The sequence below is a fragment of the Taeniopygia guttata genome, chromosome 2 (genome assembly GCF_048771995.1).
Source record: "Taeniopygia guttata chromosome 2, bTaeGut7.mat, whole genome shotgun sequence".
NCBI classification, from domain to species: Eukaryota; Metazoa; Chordata; class Aves; order Passeriformes; family Estrildidae; genus Taeniopygia; species Taeniopygia guttata.
The window spans coordinates 17,687,200-17,710,969 of NC_133026.1; the positions used below are offsets into that span (position 1 = coordinate 17,687,200).

General features: G+C 40.4%; 1 protein-coding gene across 30 annotated transcripts in view; it reads right to left on the reverse strand.

Moving 5' to 3' along the window:
* The window catches only part of KIAA1217 (KIAA1217 ortholog), a 355,093-nt gene that overhangs the window by 37,993 nt on the left and 293,330 nt on the right, over nucleotides 1-23,770 (reverse strand). For 23 of the 30 annotated variants that reach the window (XR_012054474.1, XM_072925432.1, XM_072925429.1 and 20 more), the window contains 3 exons: nucleotides 11,234-12,066; nucleotides 3,189-3,293; nucleotides 2,714-2,763 (listed from right to left, as the gene is read on the reverse strand). Coding sequence is in view for 29 of the 30 variants with exons in the window: in XM_072925432.1 (XP_072781533.1) it covers nucleotides 2,714-2,763; nucleotides 3,189-3,293; nucleotides 11,234-12,066 (988 nt within the window). In the remaining variant the exon portion in view is untranslated. Of the gene's footprint in view, nucleotides 1-2,713; nucleotides 2,764-3,188; nucleotides 3,294-11,233; nucleotides 12,067-18,255; nucleotides 18,553-23,770 lie in introns of those variants that run through there. The other 7 variants (XM_072925427.1, XM_072925433.1, XM_072925447.1 and 4 more) reach the window with 2 other exon arrangements.

Here is a 23,770-nt window from a genome sequence, read left to right on the forward strand (position 1 = left end):
AGTACAACAATTTGGTTCATATGACATACCAAACAGAATATTCACAAACTAGCTATATAGAGCTATCTAGGGTTTAGAAATCTTGGTTTCTTTCCCATCTCAAGGGATATAGTCTATTTTTTGCACAAAAGTCTCCTATCATTGGAAGACATACTATAAAATACAATGTTGGTTCAACATTGATGACACAATATTATTTTTCACAGATGTTTTATTTTTTAGAATGGGAAGCAATTCACATTTTTGCTTATCAGAGCTCTAGAAAGGACTGTTCAATCAACATTTTATACCACTTTGTCTTTCAAATAGTCTCGGAAATTGCTAAAACTGGTATCTCTGCACAGTTGTCAAGTGGAATTGTGAAGTGAGAGAGTCACTGCCTAAATGGCTATACGTAATAAAGATTGGGGTGAACTGAAGAACAAAACAGCGGTCAGCAGAAGTGTCTCTAGCTTCTGCTGGCATGTTTGAACCCAAGCATATTTACAAAAAGGAGAAACATTCTGTAGTATATTCTGGCAGATTGCCTTATTTTCAAGTAAGCCAAACTGCACTGACTCATTGGACCATGTCCTGAGCAATTCCAGGCACAAAAGCGGGAAAATATTCCTTTATACAAGACTATTCTTTTACACAGCAGTCTTCAGTAATAGCTGTTGTAGGTTACAATACTGTAGTGTACTGGGGTCAGCACACCTTGTTTTCCTTACCTGCTACAATTTAATTTTGTGCCTGAGTCATGCTGGAAGGACAGGATATAGGGATGGAAGTGCTGGTGTTACAACTATACTTTATAGCACTGCCAGAGATCCCTGCAGACTGCTGGCTGCATGGCTGTTCCCACTGTCCTATCCCCATCTCCCAGGTGATAAGAAAGGCATCTAGAGCACAAGCTGAGTGCTGGAATCCTTACTCATATGCTGGACAGGCACATGGCCATGTGGCAAAGCCAATGTCTCTGTCAGTAAGTGACAGACGATGATCTGGCCTGTGACAGTAAATTAAGTCCCCACCCTCCATCTCCCCCTCTATGGTTGCACATGCAGCTGTTAGATGTAATATTATCATTTCAGGGACGTGTCAGTCACATGATAAGGCAGTGAGTGAGAAGTATTTGGGAAAAACAGTGCCAGGAAATGGCTGCTGGTCTGATGAACCACACTGTTCTGGTGGGCTGGGCATGACTTCCCAGGGAATCTTCACTTTTGATTTATGTAAGGTTGTTTTCCCAATGAATACTGTTCCATTTCTCATTTGAGTGCACATTTACACATGCACACACAAACCACTACATAATTCAGGTTTAAAGGGACCTCTGGAGGCCCAAACTCCCACTCAAAGCAGCACCCACTTAGATCCTCCAACTGAGCGTCCCCCACCAGGTACTTGTCTGCACTGCTTCCATCAGAGGGAAAGCAGAGAGGCTGCTGTTGCAATGCACTACAAAGAGGAACACAAGGCACTGTATGTGCTGGTTGTGATGGTTTCATAAGTGCTTTATATGAGGTGAGGCCTGTGCAAGTGGGAAATGCCGTAAATTCTCAGTCTATAAGGACACTGCAATAGGGAAAAACTGAAGACCATTTTGCAGCTGTTTTGAATAATGACAGACTTTTCACTATATTGTCTGAAACTGAAAAATTACAACTTATTTCTTCAAAGCTTTAAGTATTCCTCCCCCCAACCAGGAAGGGAAGAGTTGGAACAGCACCAGAGAGTGGCTTGGGAGCAAAGCTTCAGTACCAGGACTTTAGCTTTCTCTTTTCCACGCGGTTGATAGTTTCCAGGTCTAGTTTGGTTTCTGTCAATTAGGAGGACATAGTGCAATTCCAGACAAACAGGAATCCTGAACGTGAGCTAACAGCTCCAACAGAAAGGCTAGTTAGGAGCATAATAGGTTTGCTAATAAATATGTGTGGTTTACTACCTGCCGGGCACAGACCTCCCTGTGGGAACAGCACTACCAGGAAGCGGGGAACTGCCTGTATTTGCATTCAGTGCATGACAAAGGGGAAGAGGAGGCACATAAGCACACGAATATCCTGCGGACTTCTCCAGCAACAGCCTGTACACAAAGAGTTTCAACCACATGTAAATCTTCTTTGTCAACAGTTTTAACTCAATCTTTTACACACTTAACAGCTCTCCAGGTGGGATGCTACAAGACCGGCTCTTACTGGCTTCATAATTGGTGCTGGCTCAGAACAGTTTAGGTGCACCCTAATAATTAGGAACAGATCAATGTAGCTTAATTAGGGAAAGTGCTGTCTTGCTGACTGCTAAATTTCTTGGTGTCATTACATCCGTAGTATCCTAGTGACAGAAGACCTTAGAAAAAGTTCAGGTGACAAGAAAAGGAATTAAATATTTAGTCTTCTATAGCAATCTGGACACATCTAGGGTTAATAACAGATATATACACACTGTATAGACAGGATGAGTCACTGGAAAATTCACCAGATGCAGAGGCTCTGCATCTCATTTAAACCATTCAGCACAGGTGGGAAATTCATTCCAAATACCATCTCAACCTGTCAGAAATTCCTCTCTTAAAGATGTGATCGACTCCCATATCCTGCACTTAAACTTTAGTTCTGACAGTACAGTCATGGAAATTTAAGTAAATTTGACATTTCCATAAGCTGGGATGTTTGTAATGTTAGAGCTATTCATATACCTGAATAAGCTGTAAATTAAAAGTGAATTATCTTACCTGCAGTGTCAGTGCTGCTCTTGCTGGACACAATTTTCATCATCTTCTCACTAAATAATAACAAAAAAATCGTAATTTTAGTTTACAAACTATTAAAACTGTAGTGAAGTTTATATTCAACAAATTTAATGACCTTGTCTAACATATAGATTTTTAACTTAAATCACCAGTAATTTGTCAGTCATCAGTAATTTTTTTTAAATCACCTTTTAGTAGAAGTTAAGCAATGAATGGATTATAAGCAGTAGAAAGCACAGAGATGTAGCTACATTAATTCTTTTTATTACAAAGAAGAGTAATGTAGTTAATATCCATCTATCATTTGACATATTCTTCCTCTCTGCCTAGCATTCTCATGGAGATGATGAAGAAACTTAAAAATGATTGAGCATTCAGGATTTTTTTTTACTATTACATTCAAATATATTTTTGTTGATTGATTACTAAAATCATTACAGATGAATTCTGTTTTTACCTAGAAGAATCTTTGCTATTACTTGTATTTGGCCCTTTAAAAAGCGCAGACTGAACAAGACCAGTTAAACTGGCAATCTGTTTCTCCATGGCTTGTATCCTCTCTCTGTAAGACAAGAGAACCGTTTGTTAAAGCCAGATATATTTGCTTTCAGACTTGTTTTTCTAGGTGAACGATTACCACAGGATTGGAAAGACACTACAGAGTTTGTGCAAAGGCCCTTGGGTACAGTTTGCATATACCTTATTGCAGCAGCTTACCACATCTCGGTTTGGACAGCTTTTGTGTTGTAACAGACAATTTAAAAAAATCTGCTTAGTTAAAAAGAACAAAACAAACAACCAAGTAATAAACTTCGAATTACCTCACAAGACAGGCAACTAAAACAATTTGTTAATGCCACTTGGAACTAGTGAAAAAGTATTTTTCAGCATTACATTCGTTTTCTCTTTTACCTACCCTGGGCCAAACTTTTTATTGGTACTTAAGGTTTCAGGATTAAAGACTTTGCACTTCTTCCTGTCACTATTTTTACCTTCCCCAGACCCAGGATTTTTGTCTGGGAAGCATTTAATCTGCCCAAGCTGATGACTTTCCAGTCCAAATCCTTTACACCTGACATCACAACTGTCTGCTTTGAAAAGGACAGAAATGTGACAGAGAGGCACAGAACACCAAATGAAGACTGTACAGTAACGTTACAGTAAAACAGATTTTCTTTCATACACATATCCTGAGAAATTCCCAAAAAGCAGAAGAAAAGAGATGCAGAACTACAGTAAGTATAAGCAATGTTTTCCATAGGATCCGAAGGTCACTAAAGAACAATAACTTTTGGTGGGGTTTTTTTTTTTTGGTTTTTTTTTGTTTGGTTTTTTTTTTGTTTTTTTTTTTGTTGTTGTTTTTTTTAATGCAAAGGCTAACATTTGTGTGTTTATCTGTTTGCATAAATCCATATATTAGTCAGGTACCAGGGGACTTCCTCAGTCGGCTCCAAACCAGCCTTTTGCTCACACAGGTGCCTACTTACACATGCCAGTATGTCAGTGACACACCACAACAGAAACACATCAGTATGGCACCTTCTGAAAAGGCATCCCTCTATTACAGCAGTCAAGTGTTTGGGGAAACTTGCAGGAGGAAATTCTAACAGCAGGCTGTGGTTTTGGAAGATGGCTGGGAAAAAATCTTGTCAAAAAGCAAGTGGTTAAGACCAGCAGCAGCACATGATGAGAGAAGATGGGACACACAGACACAGACACAGACTCAGCATGCTGCACAGCCCATCCATCACCACAGCAGAATTCTGTGCACATGGGAGCAGCCAAACTCTGGCCCAGCTGCAGTTGCAGTTTGGTGGCCAAAGCAATAGCATCAATCAATAAGTCACATAAACTCAAATGTAGGTACCAATAACAGCCAAAAGCAAGCTGACATGATAAAAAGCAAGTAACCAGCCCTGCCTGCAACTGGACAGGTTACCCAGGCTAATTATTTCATTCACATTCAGGGAATGAATGAGGTTTCCTGGGACAGCACACAGGTACCATAGCCAGGAGAGACTCAGAGGCACCCAGAGGTTGAGAAAACAGGGCAGCAAAACAAGTAGTGAGATGGTAACAGATACAAACAGGGAAGAAGAGAGTGCTCAGTCAGTTCCCAGCCAGCAGACATGTTCTTACTGCGATTTAATGCAGTGCAGGCATCTTACTTTTCTGTCCTCATGTTGAAAGGTATTTGAAGGGTGATGAGAAGACTAGTGAATCTGACTTAATTAATTTCAAACCAAGAAATACGTTATGGATTTTCCACTATTACAAGTTTTAAAATAAGAAACTGGTGCAGGCCACAGTAACCTTTGGAACAAAAACAAGTACTAAAACCCAGGGATAAATATACTATAACAAACTTTAATGCAGCATTTTTGACACTTAATAATGAAAACTTTTTTTCCCCAGATAATCATCACAAAACCTTCCTGGAACTAAACTCAACTAGAAGTCTATCTGTTTTACCAATCCATAAATAGGATGGGTTTTTTATCCCACATTAGATAATCTGGAAACAATTTTCTGCTTCAAAAGATATTATGGCAACACAAAGCTGATCTTGTCCTTTGCCATGAAATCTAGGAAAGTATGTTGTTAAGAGAGAGAGGGAAGTTCCAAGATAGGAGATGATGAAAAACGAATGAAATACTGGAATCAATTGCACTGAACACATTATTTTTCATATGGTAAAAGCATTAAGAATGTAAAGAATCTACATGTGCTCTGGAGTTACTCTGTTAGAAACCAGGCAGATTTTTCCTGTAATAATTTCACTGTAACACCCAGACTTGCTATGGCCATTAGCATCAAACAAAATTTCAAAAACAGGTGCCTGAAAGGTGTCTTTTAGGCATTAAATAAAACAACCTGATTTTTGGAGGTGGTCAGATTGAAGGTGGTGGGAGGCAGCACATTCCAGCATGGGCAGGGAGGGCTGCAGATGGCCTGGTGGTGGGGCTGTAACCTGGGCTGAGGTGGCTGGAGGGCTGGTGGCCCAGTTCTGTCACCACAAGGTCCCAGAGGAGCACGGACAGGATCTCCAGTGGACCCCTTTTCCTTCAACTTCCTTATGAAGGGCTGGAGCAGACTCTGCTCACAGAGGGAGGAAAAAATGCTTTCCTCAGGCTGTGCAAGGCCAGGCTCTATAAGGGACACCAGCATTGACATGACAAAAATTGTGATTTTTGGTTCTCAGCATTGTGTTTTCTACCCCTGCTGTGGAGGGGGGTGGTGGGACCAGCCTGTCCCAGCAGCTCTGCCTGCACAGGACAGTTCCCAGGCCTGGGACAGGCTGCCACGGCAGTGACATGGGAAAGACCAAGGTTCCTAGGGCAGAGGACAGGCTGGCACTCAAGTGACACAGGGCAGGCTGGATGTGGAGCACTGGGACAGAGGGTCAGGCAGACAGAACAAAGCGGTGCCTCTGCTTGCTGCCAACAGAAGGGTGGTAGCCAGAGAAGCGCCAACCCGTCTCTGCTCCAGATTAATTTCCCAGATAAAGCTGCATCTCTCCACCACCCAGGAAGAGCAGGGAGGGTCCCTTTTTACAGCAGTTGGGAAAGAAATGGCTATTTTATCAGCCCAAGCACAGAAAGGCATTGTTTGACATTGTTTTCCCGTGAATGCTGGGAGAGTCGGAGGTGGCAGCGTGGTGGGGGAGGAAAGGAGAGCACAAGGCCAGAAGTGACGCCCAGCAGAACTCTGTCAGACTTGGCTCTGGCTTCTCACAGACCAGGGTGGCAGGCCAGGAAGGCAGGGACCACAGGCCAGGAAGGCAGGGACAGGCCATGTGCAGCCTTCTTCTCCCCAGCAGCCTGACCCACAGCTCTGGCTACAGCCGTGTTCAGGAACTGGAACCCTGCCCTGCCCTGCTCCTCAAATTCAGCAGAACCAAAGCAAGCCCTTGCTTCTCTGGGGAGTGTGCACTGATATGTCAGATTTAATCACCAGATTTCTTCCTTGCAGCTTCACTCATCTTTCATGTTACTCCTTCTATTGCAGTTAACTGGAAGTAATTCCAAGAAGGGATACAGCATATTGCTGAATTGGAATCCACTTGTCACAACAAAGCTATTTAAGCGTGACACGTTACTTGCATGTTACTTCCCTTTCCTGGGGAGATCTTTAATATCCACTGAGAAGATACTTCGTACATACACAGAATAAAACTGGTCTGTGTAACTGTTTATTCACATTCCTGTTCAACCCCAGGCTGTGCAGCACGTCACCCACAACAGATGTACTCAAACACTAAAACTGCACCATGAACTACCTGGCACACATTCCTGGAGAAAAAAATTTCTGTGACTTCCTATTTTATAGTTAAGCTCCAAATGAAGCAATGAAGAGGGGGTCAGAGACAGAGAAATACACATTTCTTTCTATATTACTCTATGATAGAAACATTTCATTATAATTGTTTTTACCTCACTGGGAAAAGAAATGAAACAGGAGTAGGCTGTTTTTCCCAATGTCTTTCTCAGAATCAAGTGAAGGTATCTTAGACTTTATTGCAAATTCCCCGAAACAGATGAGTGAGTGGGTGTCCTGGAAGGGTGGGAACCAAAGATCAGCAGAATTCTTTCTGTATTCTGCTTTCTTCCCAAAGAAGGATTCACACAGGTGAATATGCCAGTCCTCTACGGAGAAGATTTAATTCAAACCTTCTACATCTTGAAGCTAAAGAGGAAAGGAAGCTCTGAAGCACAACAGCATCCCAGAGCCTGCATCTCATCTTCCTACAAACAGTTCCGCTAACACAAGGAAGACAAAATACAGTTTACCTTTCCTCCATCCTGTGTTGGTCATTTGACTTCATTTTTTCTGCCTGGTTATTCAACACCTTTCACAGAGGAATATGCAGTTTTGGCCCTGTGAAAAGTGTCTGAGACAGTGTATTTGTAAAGCCCCCCTTACAAAATACTCAGTGCATTGCTGATGGAGTCTGTCACTGTTCATGACTTTACAAACTAAGGTTATTTTTCCTAATGTATAGAGAGTCCATCTGTACTTCAACATATCAAACAATAAAGTCATTTTGTGGGGGGGAACAATATCTAATAGTCTACACTTTAGTCATTACACTTTAGTCTTGAACTGCAAGCCATGAGCCAGTGATGTGATTACATTTTGTGGTCGATCCAATTATCATATTTTCTCATCATTTTGCAACATGTGTTAGAAATGCAAAGATTATTAGTTAAACAGCATTTAATTTAATGCAGTTTTGGACAAACAGCTTTTTTTCCAATTTATCAACATTTAAACATCTGCTTTGCCTGTAGTAACTTCCAGAAACGTCCCACAAGCTACATAAATGAGCCACCCAAAAATATGACAGCAATCGCTGTTTAAACAACTTATGCTCACACACAAAAATTTACTCATTCTTCCAGCAGACCTCAGATTTAAGAGATGATGACCCTTTGAAGGTGAACCGCTGTAAGCTGTTGTAACTTCTAGCAGTTTTCTGCACATGAATATTAAAATCTTTTATTTCTTTAAATCTCCATGAATTTCTTTCTTCTCACTGTTGTAAAACAGCTTTATATGGGACTCTTCTGGTAAATTAATTAACTGCAAGAATTCAGTCAATCCTTTATACCACAGAAGTAATCTTGGAAATAGCCAAGGTAAAACAGTTACAAGAAAGCATTACATGAAGCAATTAAATCCCCCTCAACTCTGCCTTAAATAACAGGCTTGATGAAACTGGCTTCCGTGGTGTCAAATTAAAAAGGGAAACTCCAGTAGAAGAGCTCAGAAATATCAGTTTGCATCTCTTGTAGATCCAAATCTGCTCCAGTTAATGTTCCATAGGTAATGGAACCATTTTCTTCAACAAAACCAGGATACAGTCAATGAGAGGTCTTATCTGTTTTAAATACCCAACATATTCTGATAAAGTACAGAGATATCCCAGTTCAGCCTTGAACTGCAAAATTGAAAGAGAATTGAGATGGGAAGAGAGATTCACTTTTACTTCTGACATTGTCACTACCCCTTTAAATCTTTCCCCTGATTTATACTTAAACTTGCATTGTCCTGAGGTTGTGACAGTGCTACTTTGAGGAAATTTCCATTAAGTCATGACACAAGAGATGTTTTCTTTGCTCTCAGCACACTCCACTAGGGATTAAAGCAACAACAGTGCTGATATAATGGGTTTGGTGCCTGCAGGGTCCTCAACCTGCTCCTGAATGAGCCAGGATGGGGAGTCTGGTGCCGCAGCGCAAAGATGAAAAAGACCTCTCTCCTCAGTAGCTCCAAGGCTAAGAGCTCCTCTGTCTGCCCACAGCTGACACCTCTGCCCACAGGCTGACTGAACATGTGCGTGCTGTGGCCTGGCTTTCAGCACTTGGCATCAGCAATAGGATAACATACACAACCTATAGCCTACACCTCATTTTACCATGCCTGGAAGAGAATTAATTCAGCCCTATCTCTACAATCCCAAAAATACTTTCTCACAGAAGTAAACCCATAATGTTTATGGGTGTAAACTCTAAGTCCTACACAAGGTAGGAGATACCATTCTGCCATTATGTACATCACCCTTCAGGTATCCATAACAACCTTGTAACAGCTCAATCCCTGATGAAGCAGAAAAAGAGCACTTCAACTTGGACAACCCCTTGTTTAGTTTAGTATGGTTTAAACAGTGTTTGCTTTCAAAGTTCATGAAATTATTATAAAGCTAAATTAAAGCTTAGAGCATTTTGTGTTTGTAGAACTCAAACCCAATTCTTAATATTGCAGTAGTTAGAAAACAAACCAATTTGCATGAATTCCTTTTGATATTTACAATTATTTTTAGAAAGTCACACTTCCTCAAGGTTAAAAAAACCCACAACCCATAGACAGCTTTCAAAATTATTCTTTCAGTGCCATGTGACTAATACACACCATGCTGAATTTTAAGGTAATGTATTTATTTGGAAGTGCAATTATGCAAATGTTGTTTTATTCCTTGTTAATATATTCTGGGACCAGGATTAAAACACCTGGTGCAAAACTCCCTTTTAAGGAGCTGCAGAACTATCTGTATAGTTTCTCTTTATCCATCCACAAACACCCTTGTGCATATCTGTGCAGCTGAGCGAACAGCTGAGATTCCCAGAGAGAAGATAGAAAATTGTACAAATACAAAAGTTTTTGGTGTCCTTCCTTATTTTCAATTCCTATAATGAACTTTGTAAAATTTTCAATCTGTAAAAGGATTAAAATTGGCAAATTTCCTTCAAATAATTTCCTAGATGTAATAATGGTGGCTTGAAATGAAATTTCAGATACTTGCAACTTTCTCTTGGAAACAGATACATAAAAATCCAATTTCACTAACTTTAGATTGTAATATGCCCTATCTCATACTCTTATGTCATAACTACCAAACTACAAGCCTGTAATTTTTGTGGGTGGCTGTTTTTCTTTATATTTTTCCATTTTTCCCCCTCCAGTGGACTTCATGACCCATATTTTTTTTCTAGCCAAGCATGGCAAGTGGCAACTAATTATTGGGCTAGCTGCTTAGAGACAGGGGAAGCCTAGGGTCTGTATGAAACTCTGTATCTTTGCAGTAGTTAAGGCAATCAGCAGTTACCTTTGGCCTCTGTGAGCTCAGCATTTTCCAGCTATTCATCTTCACTTCCCTAAAGAGCTCTATAAAAGTTAATAGCACCAACAATACGCTAGAGATTAACGCAGCTCATATAAATACACAGCAACTGCCTGGCAGTGCAATGATTGTTCTCTCCCAGGGCAGGGTCTAAGGCAGGAGAAGCCTTCACAGACCTCTGTGTAAATGTGGTCCTTGAAAAGACAGGAGAGATCATTGTCATCATTGCCATCGCACTAAAGTTAACAACAGTCAGGTCACCAACTGTTTGTGATGCTGGAAAAATGATTTGGAACAGTATTCATGTTTCAATTTCTTCCCTGGAAAGACTTGCTTTTCTCAGCAGTTTTCCCTCAAGGAAGATTATTGTAAACAACTGTCCTATTTTTATGCAAATTCATGCTTTACAGGAGATAAGACAGTAATGATAAATTCTTCCCATTTCCTTACACTAGATGAGAAAAACTTCACTCCATAAAGAACCAAAATTGTAATATCAGAGTGTCATTCTTAACGGGGGTGAAATATATTCCCTTATTAGCAGGAACAGAACATCATTTGTTCTTGTAACATGATCTGGCTGTCTGCAAAGAAAAATCCCAGTTAATCATTTTATTTTATTATATTTTTTCCAATGACTGAAATTTACACAAATGAAAATAACTAGGGATTCATCATGGGTTGACAATACTTTCAAATTAATAATGGATGGTGTCACATCTCCCCTAAATTACTAACTACCTTGACAGACAGCTAATAAACACTGCAGCCGGGTGCAGCAGCCTCCTACACATTACATTGTCCCGAGTCTTAAATGACAAAGGATGTGCAGATTAGGAACGTTTCTCATTTGCATAAATTAAGCCCTAGCTCTGCCTTACCTTGTCTCCTTGTCCTTGGGCATCGTGGGTGACCCATAGCCAAAAGCCTGCTTGTCCATGGGAGAGGGCATTGCCTCGGCCATGCCTGGCAGGCCAACAGCACTCCGCGCTTTCGCATCCACAAACACGGGCGGTCCTGGCTCCTTTTTGAAGGACTGGCGGCTGGGGGAAGACCTGTCCGGCTGGATGGTGTGGGCGGGAATGTGAGGGCCATGGTGAGGATGAATATCGATCATTCTCATGTCAGCCACCCTGTGGGGTGAGGCTGGAGGCGTCTTAGAGCCAAGAGTGGGCAAATGGCTCTCCGGGTACTTCCGTGACTTTTGTCTGTACAAGGACTGCTCCAGCATTTCAGGCTGCATGGATGGGTTGCAGTAAGTGCTCGATGACCTCATGGCACTGCGATGGTAGGTCACAATGTGATCAGGGACATCCAGGGGGTGTCCAGAGTGCGGTGCAGCCACGCTCATCCTCCCCTCGTGAAACAAGTAGGGCTCCCCGTACAGGCTTTCATTTCGCATCAGGGTAAGGTTTTTGTTACCCATGTCCTCATCCGGCTTCACGTCCCGTCTCTCCAGAATGGCGCTTGGGCTGGGCGATATCGAGCGCGAGGCTGGCATGCTGGACAGACGGTCCCTGGGGATGGTGGCATTGCCTGGCACACCCATGGGCCGGCCCCCACCATAGGGAATCCTGGATGGAGAGGGAGGCATGGAGTGGGGCACCGGGGTGGAGGGCGGTGAGCTGGGCATCGCATGCAGAGGGTGTGGGGCAGATCCAGGGCGGGAACCACTTTGGCCATCTCGCCCCGTATAAGCAATTTCCCTCTGCATCTGAAAAGAAAAGGAAAAACACCTCAGTTACAAAATTACTGAATGAGCAAAACATGATGTGGGTTGTCTACAGAAAATTAGGAAATAAAAACAAACCCTCGAGACAAAATAAATTTACATCTGCATAGATAAAACACTTTGGGACTTCAGTGCTTAACAAAAATAACAACTATAAATAGCAACAAGATGGGCTGTATGTTAAAGGAATATGAGAGGTTTAAAAATGCTTTTACTTTTGAGAGTGTAGAACCTCACTGTGCCCAGCCATGACCTATCTGGATGGCTGAACACTGTCAACAAGACAGAAGAAATTTTCTCTCTAGAAAGCATCATGTGCCTGCTCTGGTGCCCTTGGGGTAAGGTGGATAACAGGAAGATGAAAAAGTCAGCTGAGGACTAACTATATAAGAAAAAAAAATTATAATTTCTGAAATTCATGCTGACAATTTCACCTTCCCTTTTCAGCACCTTCAAGAGATTGTAGAAAACTGTGTATCACAAGCCTGACTCCACATTCCTAAAGTTACAGAGCACAAAATAATGTACAGTGGATGTTGCTGATCTGAAATCTACACAATTTTCCTCCCCTCTCACTCCTTGCTTTCATAATGTGACTGGATTCATTGTAGTTACAGTGCAGATGAAGCAAGAAGTTATTCCTGCCCCACCACAGGTTTTTCCACTGGTAAGGGAATTGCAGTGTCAGTATATACACAATAGCTGTTCTTATCACAGTACATTCTGCACTCAGGAATTAGAAATGACATTCCCCAGGGCCAGAGATCAATAGTCTGGAGTATCAGAAAGAAGAAAGAAGATAACCTGATTGTGGCTGCAGCAATAATAAATAGGTGTAACAGAATAAAGATGTGTACAGGGATGGGTCATAAATGAGCCAGACAAAAATTACGAAGTCAAAGAGGAAGACAGCATAATTTTTTCATTTGCACAGAGAGTAAGTCTAGTCTGGAATTTTAAATAAGATATAATTAAAATATAACTATTATAACAGTATTAATCACTTTCTAAGAGGGAATTCAACATAGTTGGCTATACTGGCTTGAAGAACCACTGCAACATACTAAGCTACATTGTGTGAATTGACTCTGGCCGTGGGCCAGCAGAAGAAATGACTCCTACTGACTTGAGCAGATTTGGGATCATGTCCTCAGGGACAGGCAGATACAGATGCTTTACACAAAGAGAAGAACCCAGAGAAAGGAAACCCTCCTAGATTTCTACTGTACAAGCTACACAATGTCCCGTTTAGTTGCTTCAGATAAAGCTACAACAAATGGAATAGTATCTGTCAAAGAAACCATAGCCACTAGGATATGCTGGGTTGTAGTGAGAGGAAAATCCCAATGTTATGTTGCAGAGAGGAGAAAATTTCCATGGGAAGATTTGAAAGCAATGGGTTTAATTTCCCCCAGTTTCTGGACTTCATATTCCTGCATATGCTCATTCATTCCTCGTAAGTCATAGAAATCTGTCAAAGAAAAAATCCTATTTTCCACCATAACATCACTTAGATGGAGTACTTTAAGATGGAAAATAATTTTAATATGGGACTGAGCTATTGCTCAAAATCTTGTTGTCTGAGTGCTGTTGTGTGTAACATTATTTACTTTTGCTTTAAAGTAGTTCTTGGAGTACAGAGCTTCAATCAAGGCTCCCTTGGGCTGGGCAGGGCAAAAACACCTGGGCACCCAACCCTTTTCTGAGAAGTTCACCTGCTATTTTAAGCCACGACTCAGGTGGAGTGTACCAAAGGGGAGACTGTTGGAGCCGGAGAGTGCAGGGTGCCCTGCAAAGACTCACTGGGGCATGTGGGCTGGGCAATGACCTGAGCTGGTCACCAGAAGCCAGGCAGCTTTACCCAGTGGATTACAGTGTCTTCTGCCACATGGTTGGTATATTCTCTCTTTCCGCTTTTTTCTCTCCTCCAGACTCTTTACTAACGGTAAGATTAAAAATATGACGGATTTTCTTCCTTCTCATCTGTACCTCTTTGGTGTGATAGCCTAGGCACACCAAAGAGGTACAGATGAGAAGCAAGAAAAGACCATCCTTTACATTTCTCTTTTCAGCACTCTGTCATATATAGCCCATTTTCTCTGCTGTTTTTCATCTTTTCTCCTCCACCACAAAACCCCCATGTTGCTCAATAAAACCCCATACTCTTCTACATAGGCCCTCTTGAGCCACATGTTCCTGGACTTTGCATGACTCAGGGACAGTGAAAGAGGATATTGAGTTTATCTGAGCCTCTAAATACTGGGTGCTGTCCCACACGATTGCTTTGAGGGCAAAAGGAAGATTTTTTTAGTACAAGCACAGGATCATGTGCTTTTTGACTGCAGCCGTGTAATATGTTTACTTGAGGGTGGGGATTTCTTTAGCACATAGCTCTTCCTTGTTCCTACTGCCTATAGACCTTACTTACATCCTTGAAATGGAAACGTGTCTTATCGATCCTTAGGTGAAAATATGGCAAACAGCTAGCAATCATTTCTGTAAAAAATATTTGAGGGAAAATCACATCACTGAGAATATTTCCCTTTCTGTAGTAAAAAAGATTTAAACTATGTTTAAATATCTGCTGTGGAGGTTTTTGGTCAGTCAAATAAGACTAAAGTCTATAAGATACAGATTTAACTGGTTTTTTTTTAAACTGAGTCTCTATATGCTAAAGAGTCAATGTTCTATAAACCAGTTATACCCTTTATTTAAAGGACTGTTGGCATGCTGAATAACTTGCTATACTTTGAAAATGTCTATATGCACAAAGTCAGCAAACCAGAAAAACATCCACCCAGGGAGGTACAAGAAGCCTTGCTCCTGGTGGCGTGCACAGAGGACAAGGAGAGCCGGTGTCTCTGCAGCCAGGGCACAAAGAGCTGTGCCCTGCTGCATGCACCAGGGCAATGCCAGCCAGGAGGGCAATGCCAGCCAGCAGGGCAATGCCAGCCAGCAGGGCAATGCCACCCGGGGCCCGGCACCGAGCCTGCCGCTGACTCACGGGCACCAGACCAACCCTCCCACTCACCGTGCAGCCGGATACCAGACACACAGCCTCACTCAAGCCATTATCTACCATGATCTCAATGTGAAACTCAGGCAAAGGGAAAAGTAGGCCAAGTTTCTGACCTGGCAGCCCTTCCCTCTGCTCTCCTAGGCCTCCTCTACATCACCAGAGAACCCAGCAACTGGCTTTGCCCCAAGATTTTCAGGCTGCCAAAATACCTACACAGAGCATGTTCCCAAGACAAAGGTTATCCATGCACCCTTTTGGAGACACTAGGGAGTTCCCAACAGACTCCATTAATCACCTCTCAGCCATGAGAAGCTATTACTTTCCTTACTCTCCCTTTGACACCCTGCACTTCCCTGAGGAAAGTGCACCTATGCTCTGGAGGCTGGCTCACCCAACAGTAAACACAGCACACCTGCAAAGAATTTTATTGAGACCTTGCAGTCTACAATGACAAAGCTACATGAATATTAAATACTGATACAATACTGGTAAATTACACTGTTTGTAAAGAAATATTTTATGAAAATTGCTCAGGAAAAAAATCCTCTAAAAGTAAGGCAATCCTTTACTTTTCTAGTGAGGAAAGATTTAATTAAAGAACACTGAATCCAACATCAATAAAATCCATTAGTTTGTTCTCTCTTCATAAATATAAATTGACAACTTTACTGTACTAGTAGTCCAAACCCCTCAGCTTCACCATTAGTTGCACTATATGATAACACTTCTATCATGACTGGTCTTTCAGTCCAGTTGGATTTGGAGAGTTGAAAGCACAAATCCACTTTTGAAATTTTTTTTTCCAAATTTTTAAATATTTGAACCTATTTTTAATGTATGTAAAATAAGATAATTTACAATAAGAAAAAGTACACTTGAAAACTGCAGAATTGGTAAATAGTTAAATGAGAATTTTAAGCACCTGTACCAAAACTATCTGTCTGAAACCAAATCAGACATCACTGAGAGGCTGTCACACTTGTCTCTTCTTGCTTTCTTGTAGAAAGCAAGCACCTTTACATTTTCCCATTCTTCTAGCATGTATAAATTTTCTCATTCTATTGGGTCGTTACAGAAAAAAAAATCATGCTGCTTGCAGTTGTGGGTTCCTTCAGCTGCCCAATGTCATATTTGAAAACTTCAAACACATTAGCATAATATTTAGCTGTTTCTGATCAGAAACTTTTCAATTATATGTATTTTCATCAGACAACTCTAATCCAAGAGAGCTGAAACACTTCATAAAAGCATCAGTAAAGACAAAAGTTGGAAAAAAACAACCCAGCAGATTTCAATCAACGGTGATGTTCTTTCTAACCAGACATCCCTGAGGTGCTCTAGAACTTTGGCTTTCCAGATTCATAGACCTGGTCAACTTCGCTGGAGTATGATCTGGGATAGGCAACCCAATTCTTCCATGCTCTCCTCAGCAGGGTGGGTGCTTGGTAGTTTTGGGTTACCAAGCAGTGAGACGTGGGGGTTTCAATGGCCATCACTCCTTGGCAATGCTTGCAGACTAGTTTACTTGGTAATTTTGTCTAAGAATGCCAAAAAAAATTATTTCAGACCATGAAACCACTGACCTTGCCTATGTTGGAACCTGGCCTCATTTGAATCTGGCCCAACAGTATAAGGTTCTAGGAGCTGCCAGGGTTCACAATTGTTTTTCATTAGGGGAACCACACGCTGGTAAAATAAAACTGATTTCAAACATTCAAACTTCCAATGAATGGGGAAGTACAAGACCCAGCTAGCTATTCTGAACATGTTTCATATATTTCTATTATTTTTCCCTGGCTAATTTTCCAGGAAAGGAGTTGCAGAGCTCCCTAAGAAATCTCAACATTTATAATGAACTTCCCAGTATTAGCATGCACCTAGATATCAATTCTTTCAGCCCTTCTGTATAGTTTTGGTATATGCCCAGCTATAAAAACCTCTGTATTATGGTGAAAGGAGAATTGAGATAAAAACTCAGAACATCCATGAAACAGGAACTTTCTAGGGTCTGATTACATATATGGTGGATATGTCAAGAGAATAACTGGGTTTCTTCCATTATGCTCTAGTAATGCTCTTCCATTATGCTATAGTATTCTTCCATTTATGCTCTTAATTCTATGTTTTGTTCTTTCCCTGGATGAACAGCAACAATCAGTCAATATAAGATGTTTCTTAGGATGAGTCTGTGATGGTTAGTGATGGTGAAATCATCCAGTCCTCTAGTTTCCATGTTGATAGATTACTTTTTATTTTGGCCAGGGTCAGCTAGCTAGAAGTTGACATGAACAAAATAGGAGAAGCAGAAGGTGATGCTCACTATCTTAGGAGGTGGAATTCAGAGGACATTTTAGAGGAAAGGAGGTATTCTGACTGAAACACACTTAGGTGTTGTCACCATACTACCCAGTATCACTGTGACATCCAGTCCCCATATCTTTCTCTCAGTTGTGCAAGTGTGCACAGAGGTTATGGCAAAAGCACTATCTGATACTCAAAAGCAGAATTTCTAGGATACCATACTGTGGTTACCAATACATTGACTTGAAGCTCAGACACATCATCATTTCCCATGTCATACCACAGAGCATCAAACACATTCTTAACATTATTTTCCCTTATTTTATACATATATGTTTAATGCACACTTGTGTATGAATCCAGTACCTACAGTGATCCAAATGTTTTACCTCAAGGTATTTTACATGTCTGAGTATGTCCTTTTATATCCCTGACTACGTATAAGCTTAATTCATACCATATCCTAAAGCTCCCATGGGGAAAACAAAGAATACCTAGTTCACTTTTTACTCAATGTAAAGCAGATCCATAACATTCTAAGCTAACCACAAAACAAATGTAATAGTAATAGCAAAAATAATGTTTGATTGCTTCACCTTGCCTGTAAGTCATTGTGCATGCTGAAGATGAATCATGCAAACAAGCAGAGAGGAGAGTTTGCAGACCAAATCCTACACAGTCTACTCTTCTGGGCATAAATTTCTTCAGCTATCCGGATGCTACCCTGATTATTTATTTTCACAATTTAAAATATTAGCCCTCTTACTACACTCTTAGACAACATTGTTACCTATGGACCGTAAAACAATTTTTGATGAGATCTTTGCTTTGAAGTAATTAAAGTCACTTACTGTTTCTTAATGAAATCCCTCAAATGGCTACAGCAGTGAGATGAACATTTGGTTCCACTTCTTCTAATAAAGCACCTTTTGCTTTCAGTCTTGAATATCAATCCTTGGTCTATGGTATAATATTTTGTATATCCATGTCTTCTGCAAGAAGCTTTTGAAACAGGAAAAATGTTCCTTTTCCCCTCTGCTCACACCAGGCCATCTTGCTTTATCCGGTCATCTAAGTAATGCTGTTTCAATAGACTGAAGTACTTTTCCACGTGACAAGCCTGCAATTTCTCCTCCCCTTCAAAATTAGTCACTAAATAACCTTCTTGGCATGTCACCCTTTCACAAACTGTGCAACACTATGTGATTCAGTCGCTCAATCATTCTTTAATGTGTGCCTATAAGATGCATAGAAAGAGGCTAACATACTGGAGTGAACCACAAAAGAGACTCACAGAGGGGAAAGCCATAAATAAAATAGTGAGTAACCTCTGCTTCAGTAACACAGTGCATTTCAAAGGCAACACTATGAGACCTATACATATTCATTCCCCAACAGGTGAAGACCTCCAACTATTTAGCAAACCCAGTAGACAGAATTCTAGAAAAAAAATTCAGCAAAATAAACCTTAGAAACTTTTCACCTCCACAGATTAGTAGTGCCACTGTAGAAGGAAGCACAAGCTCCTCCCGTGGAAGAGCTGTCTACTCATTAACCAGGCACCCGAGCCACTTGGATAACCTGAACTTCGGGGTCCCCATAAATCAATCCCATAGTTATCTCTGCTGCACACCACATAAGCCATTATGATTGGGTGTTTGGTTTGATTTGTTTTGTTGTTTTGTTATGTTTTTTAAAGGAAACAATAGAAAAGGTAAATACTTTTTCAATAATTAGAACAGAAAGGATGCTTCACTCCCTTCTATCCCCTCACATAAAAAAACCATAGAATATGGAAATTGTCTCCTTAAAAAGACAGCATTTACAGCCAAAAAGAGATGACACTTCAATATAAGGGAAAATCCCATGACACAAACCCTTCCGAGTCCTGCTGTTATCTTCTGCTCTGGGGCGGGGGGGGGGGGGGTGTGGGGTTGTTTCTTTTGCTCTTGCTTTGTATTTTTGTCTAATTTTGCTTTTGTGCAAGTAAAAAATTGCCTGTATCATCATAAAGGACATTCAAAGGAATAAAAAATACAATTAAAGGATGTGATCATTAGCTAATATTGCTGTACAGAATCAGCCCTAGTGGGACATTAAAGGAGCAGCATTTCTGTCTCACAGCACTGCTCTCAGTCTCAGCCACTAGTGAAGGAGTGGAAATCATTCATTTCTGCTATGAAACAACAAGTTGACACTAAGCATTTAAGCAACAGGAGAAAGATCAGAGCAGATCTGGTAGCCAAAACTAAAAATCCAGGTGTTTCACCCCTTACTACCCCCAGTCAAGCATCAGAGAAGTCTTCCAGCTTTCTAGACAGCTGCTGTGTATTCTGATTTGTAATGTATGTCATAAATTTGTGTGCCATTATTGAGCTTGACTAGAACTTTACAAAATTTATATGTAGTGCAATATAAACAGTTTTTTTTTTCAGAAATGTAAAAAAAAGATTTTTCCTTAAATACTTACTTTTCAGTTTCCATGTAAAATATTTTAAAACATTATTTTTATTAAATATTTGCACTAGCACTATAATAAAGTATTATTATGGCACAGAAACAATGCTAAACCTATTTATTTTTATTTCAATTTCAATCAGTCAAGGCTTGTTTCTTGCAGTGTAGGGGTAAAGCAGTATTTACCATTCAGGCATCTGGTTTATATTTGGCAGGTTTAACTAACCAGTCAAGCATCCCCTTTTAATGAATGGATGTATATATTTGACCTAGTTAAAAAGCTGCTTAGGTTGGCAGACCAACCAAACTCAGAAACATCAAGAGTAAAAAAACCAAGCAAATTATCCTAGAACACTTTATTGCCACGTGCTTTTCAGCAGTTGCAGAGAATATTCTTCTATCTGTGTTCTTCCTTACAGGCTAGCAAACCTGAAGTGAGAAATTATTATGCTAACATGCAGGATAAAAAAGATGTATTTTCCTAAGATCCCCTGCAATGAATTGCAAGCTGGTAGGCTGCACATTTTCAGTAATTGGACTCTAGCATGACAAAGTATATCCCAGAACATCAGATAAAGATATAATTAGCTCTCCATACACATGACGTGATATTCATGTATGTCTGATGCATACAAAAATATTTTCATAAGATGAATTAATCTGCTTTTAATTTTAGAATATATCAGGCACACCGTCATAAGTATTGCAGTTACATCATTAACAAGGCTGTAATTTAATTTGTAAGTTCTAACAATGCATACAAACAATTCAAGCATCGCTTTCCATTTCAATTACTTTATCAGAGCCCTCAAGCATTATCTAGCTTGCCATGTATTATCCCATGTACAATTACTTGCCATATATTTCTTTATAAAGTACTGTACAGAACAAGAACGTCTTTTCAGTTCAAGTCCCTGTGTATACCAAGGGCATGCCCCTAAGAGGCACAACACCCTATGTTTCACTGAGACCAAGCCTGGAAGTTTAGGTTAATTTCAGACTTTAAAACCAATGTTAATGTCTATATTAACAATGGGCTCAAGTCACCACAGACCTGTAATGCCAGTCATCCTCCTTTCTTCTAAATCATTAACAATGTTAGTCTGTTGAACTTTTCCATCAATTTGTTCATCACATCAATTTATTTTTTGCTTCTTTCGCTCATTTTGAAGCAGAAAAATTGCTAGAGGCTAAATATCAGTAGAACACACAATTATAAAGCCAGAGAATATTCTGAAGGGTGCTGTGGGGCATACACATTTGGCATAGACATAACTTATTGCTTGACTGTTGATCAAAGTTCTTTCTGCTCCTGATAACTCCTTTTTCCTTTAATACTACTTTCATGGATAGAAATAATTAAGTAGTTAATGCCTTATGGTGCTGTAAACAACAATTTCCTTGACAGAAAACAGGGAAGCACTTCCAGTGGTTGGTGGTCACTAACTCAAGACTTCGTTTTGTTCTCAGCACTCCAGAGCAAAGTTTGTGATGGAGTCAATGGGGTTTTGCTTAAATTCAACAAATTAGCTTAGTCCAGCAGAATCCAAATGGAAAGACAGTTTGCTGATGACAGCTTTTAGGGCTGAATTACAAAGAAAGCTTATTTTCTTCTGTATTTGGGAGTTTGGGGTCAGGATTTTGGGTGTGGATTAGGGTTTTGAGATTTGGGGTTTTTTTTGCCAAGGAAGGTCTCATGCCACCTCACCAGTCGTATTGCCCATCCAGCTTCTAATTTTGATCCAAGAAACCAACAGTCTGAGATGACAAAGACCAATCTGTGGAGTTGTCTTCAGAATGTCCTAAGTCTGCTGGCTCTGGTACACAAGATTCATTAAGGCAGCTGGGGAACTGCCATCAGCATCTTTCTTCTCTCTGCTTAGGGTGGCACCATGACAAAGTCAATTTCTTCTATGAAAGGAGAGTGATGCTTAGCTTTGCCTCCAAACACTCAGCAGAGAAGCAAAAAATGTTCTTACTTCATCCTGATCTTAGTCTCAGTTGCTTCCCCATGGCAAAAACAAGGGAACAGAAGACAGCCCCTGAATTGCTGTCCTTCACAAAGTCACCCAAGTGACACATACCGGTACCCACCCAGGCTGTGCTGCTGCCCCTGCACTCCACTCTGCTCTCCACGACCCTGAAAAACTCTTTCAAATTGGTCTTGACTTTTTCACACCAGCTCTCCAGCCCACTGCCCATATTTATACCTACAAGGATGTGTGAAGTGTTTCCTTGAAGACTGAAAATCCTACAGAAGCTCTTTGAATTTGAGAGTCCAAGCTAAACAAACAGGGAGGGAACAGAACAGTTCTGGCTGCCTAACACATACTGGATTTGAGATTATGTACAGACCACACTATCTTCTCCTAAACATACATATTGTTTGTACTCCCTCTGTTTACTGATTCCAAAGGCATGCAGTGAAACAGATCTGCCTTGGAGTAAACACAAATACCATAAAATTCTCTTATACTTATTTCAAATTCCCTAGTTCTTACAACATACATGCAAACAAACAAACAAAAAGTCCTCTCACGCCAAAAAGCACATTACTACTGTCTGGAATGCACCACTATAAAGGGGAGAGGCAGCTCGACAGCTTCACTGCTGGCAAAGCAGCACTCTCACTAAAGCACCTGGAGCTTGCAGCGTGGACCTGACTGTGCACAAAGCCTTTGAACCAGCCCACAGATGAGCATCTGAGCTCCCAAGAGAACAGCGTTGTCTTATAACCTGTGTATTAGCATTATGTATACACACATGCATATGTGTTTTGCATAAAAGTAGTAAATTTTTGGCCTATCCTTTGGTGATGGCAGGCCAGTATAATAAGTATAATCTGAAATTCTTGATTTTTTTAGAGATTAAAAAAGTTAAAGGCAAACAAAAGTGGGAAGTCATCTGCTGGAATCTCTATATGCCTCTCATTTTTTTTTTAAAGTTTACTAGAACAAATATAGCCAACTCTCACTGGAGTTGCATGAAGAAGGTTCTGCAAAACTGAACTATTACGTCAGGTCTGCAGTCTGTCTCTCAGCCCTATAATTCAAACCTCATGCTTTCCCCTTGTTTCTATCCTGATTTAAGCAAGAACATTTTCCTAGCAATAGGAAAGTATCACAGCATGTATCACAGACATATATGCATTAAGCACCTCTCAGAAAGTCAAGAAGCAATATTAATTGCTCAGGATTGAGGATTTGTCTCACCTAATGTTTCATTAAAAGAAAGTCAGCCAGACATCCTCCAGAGTCAGCTCATTCCACTGGAGCTGGGTGGGACAAGCTGCCCTTTTGCATTCCCAGCCTCTCACCACTGACTGCAGTGGGCAGCAATTTCTACACTGATCTTATAAGGATTAGATTTTTAAAAAAATTCTTTATAGTGAATATAGCCCATATGTACTTTCATTTAGCTCACTTTCAGTTCTGTTTCTCATCCTACTTTTTTCCTTTTTTTTTCCCCCTTCTTTATAAGAAAGCTGAGATCCAATAACTACCAAGGACAATGACGGCTTCATTCCATCTGCTGCTTGCTGGTCCATGCAATGCACATTGCTGTGATCTGTCTTGGAAAATCCAACTCCACCTGTGGTTCCTGTTTTATTGAACTAAAAACTAAGCATCTCACTCCTGAAGCTGACAATAAACATTATTTATTTCTCAGCAGAGTAATATGGAAGGATCTTCATTTTCATCTTCCTCTGTCTTACCTTTTGTACACTTATTTATGCTTAAACTTTCTAACTTTTTGAATGCAGAGAACTGAGTTTGTGGCATGAAATGTTCACTTCTTAGTTCATAGGTAATGCAGAAATATTAATAAAAATAAGCAAGTAATATGTTGCAGGTATTTTACTAACACTTAACTCATGACTTGAACTGATGACCTTAAAGATCTTTTCCA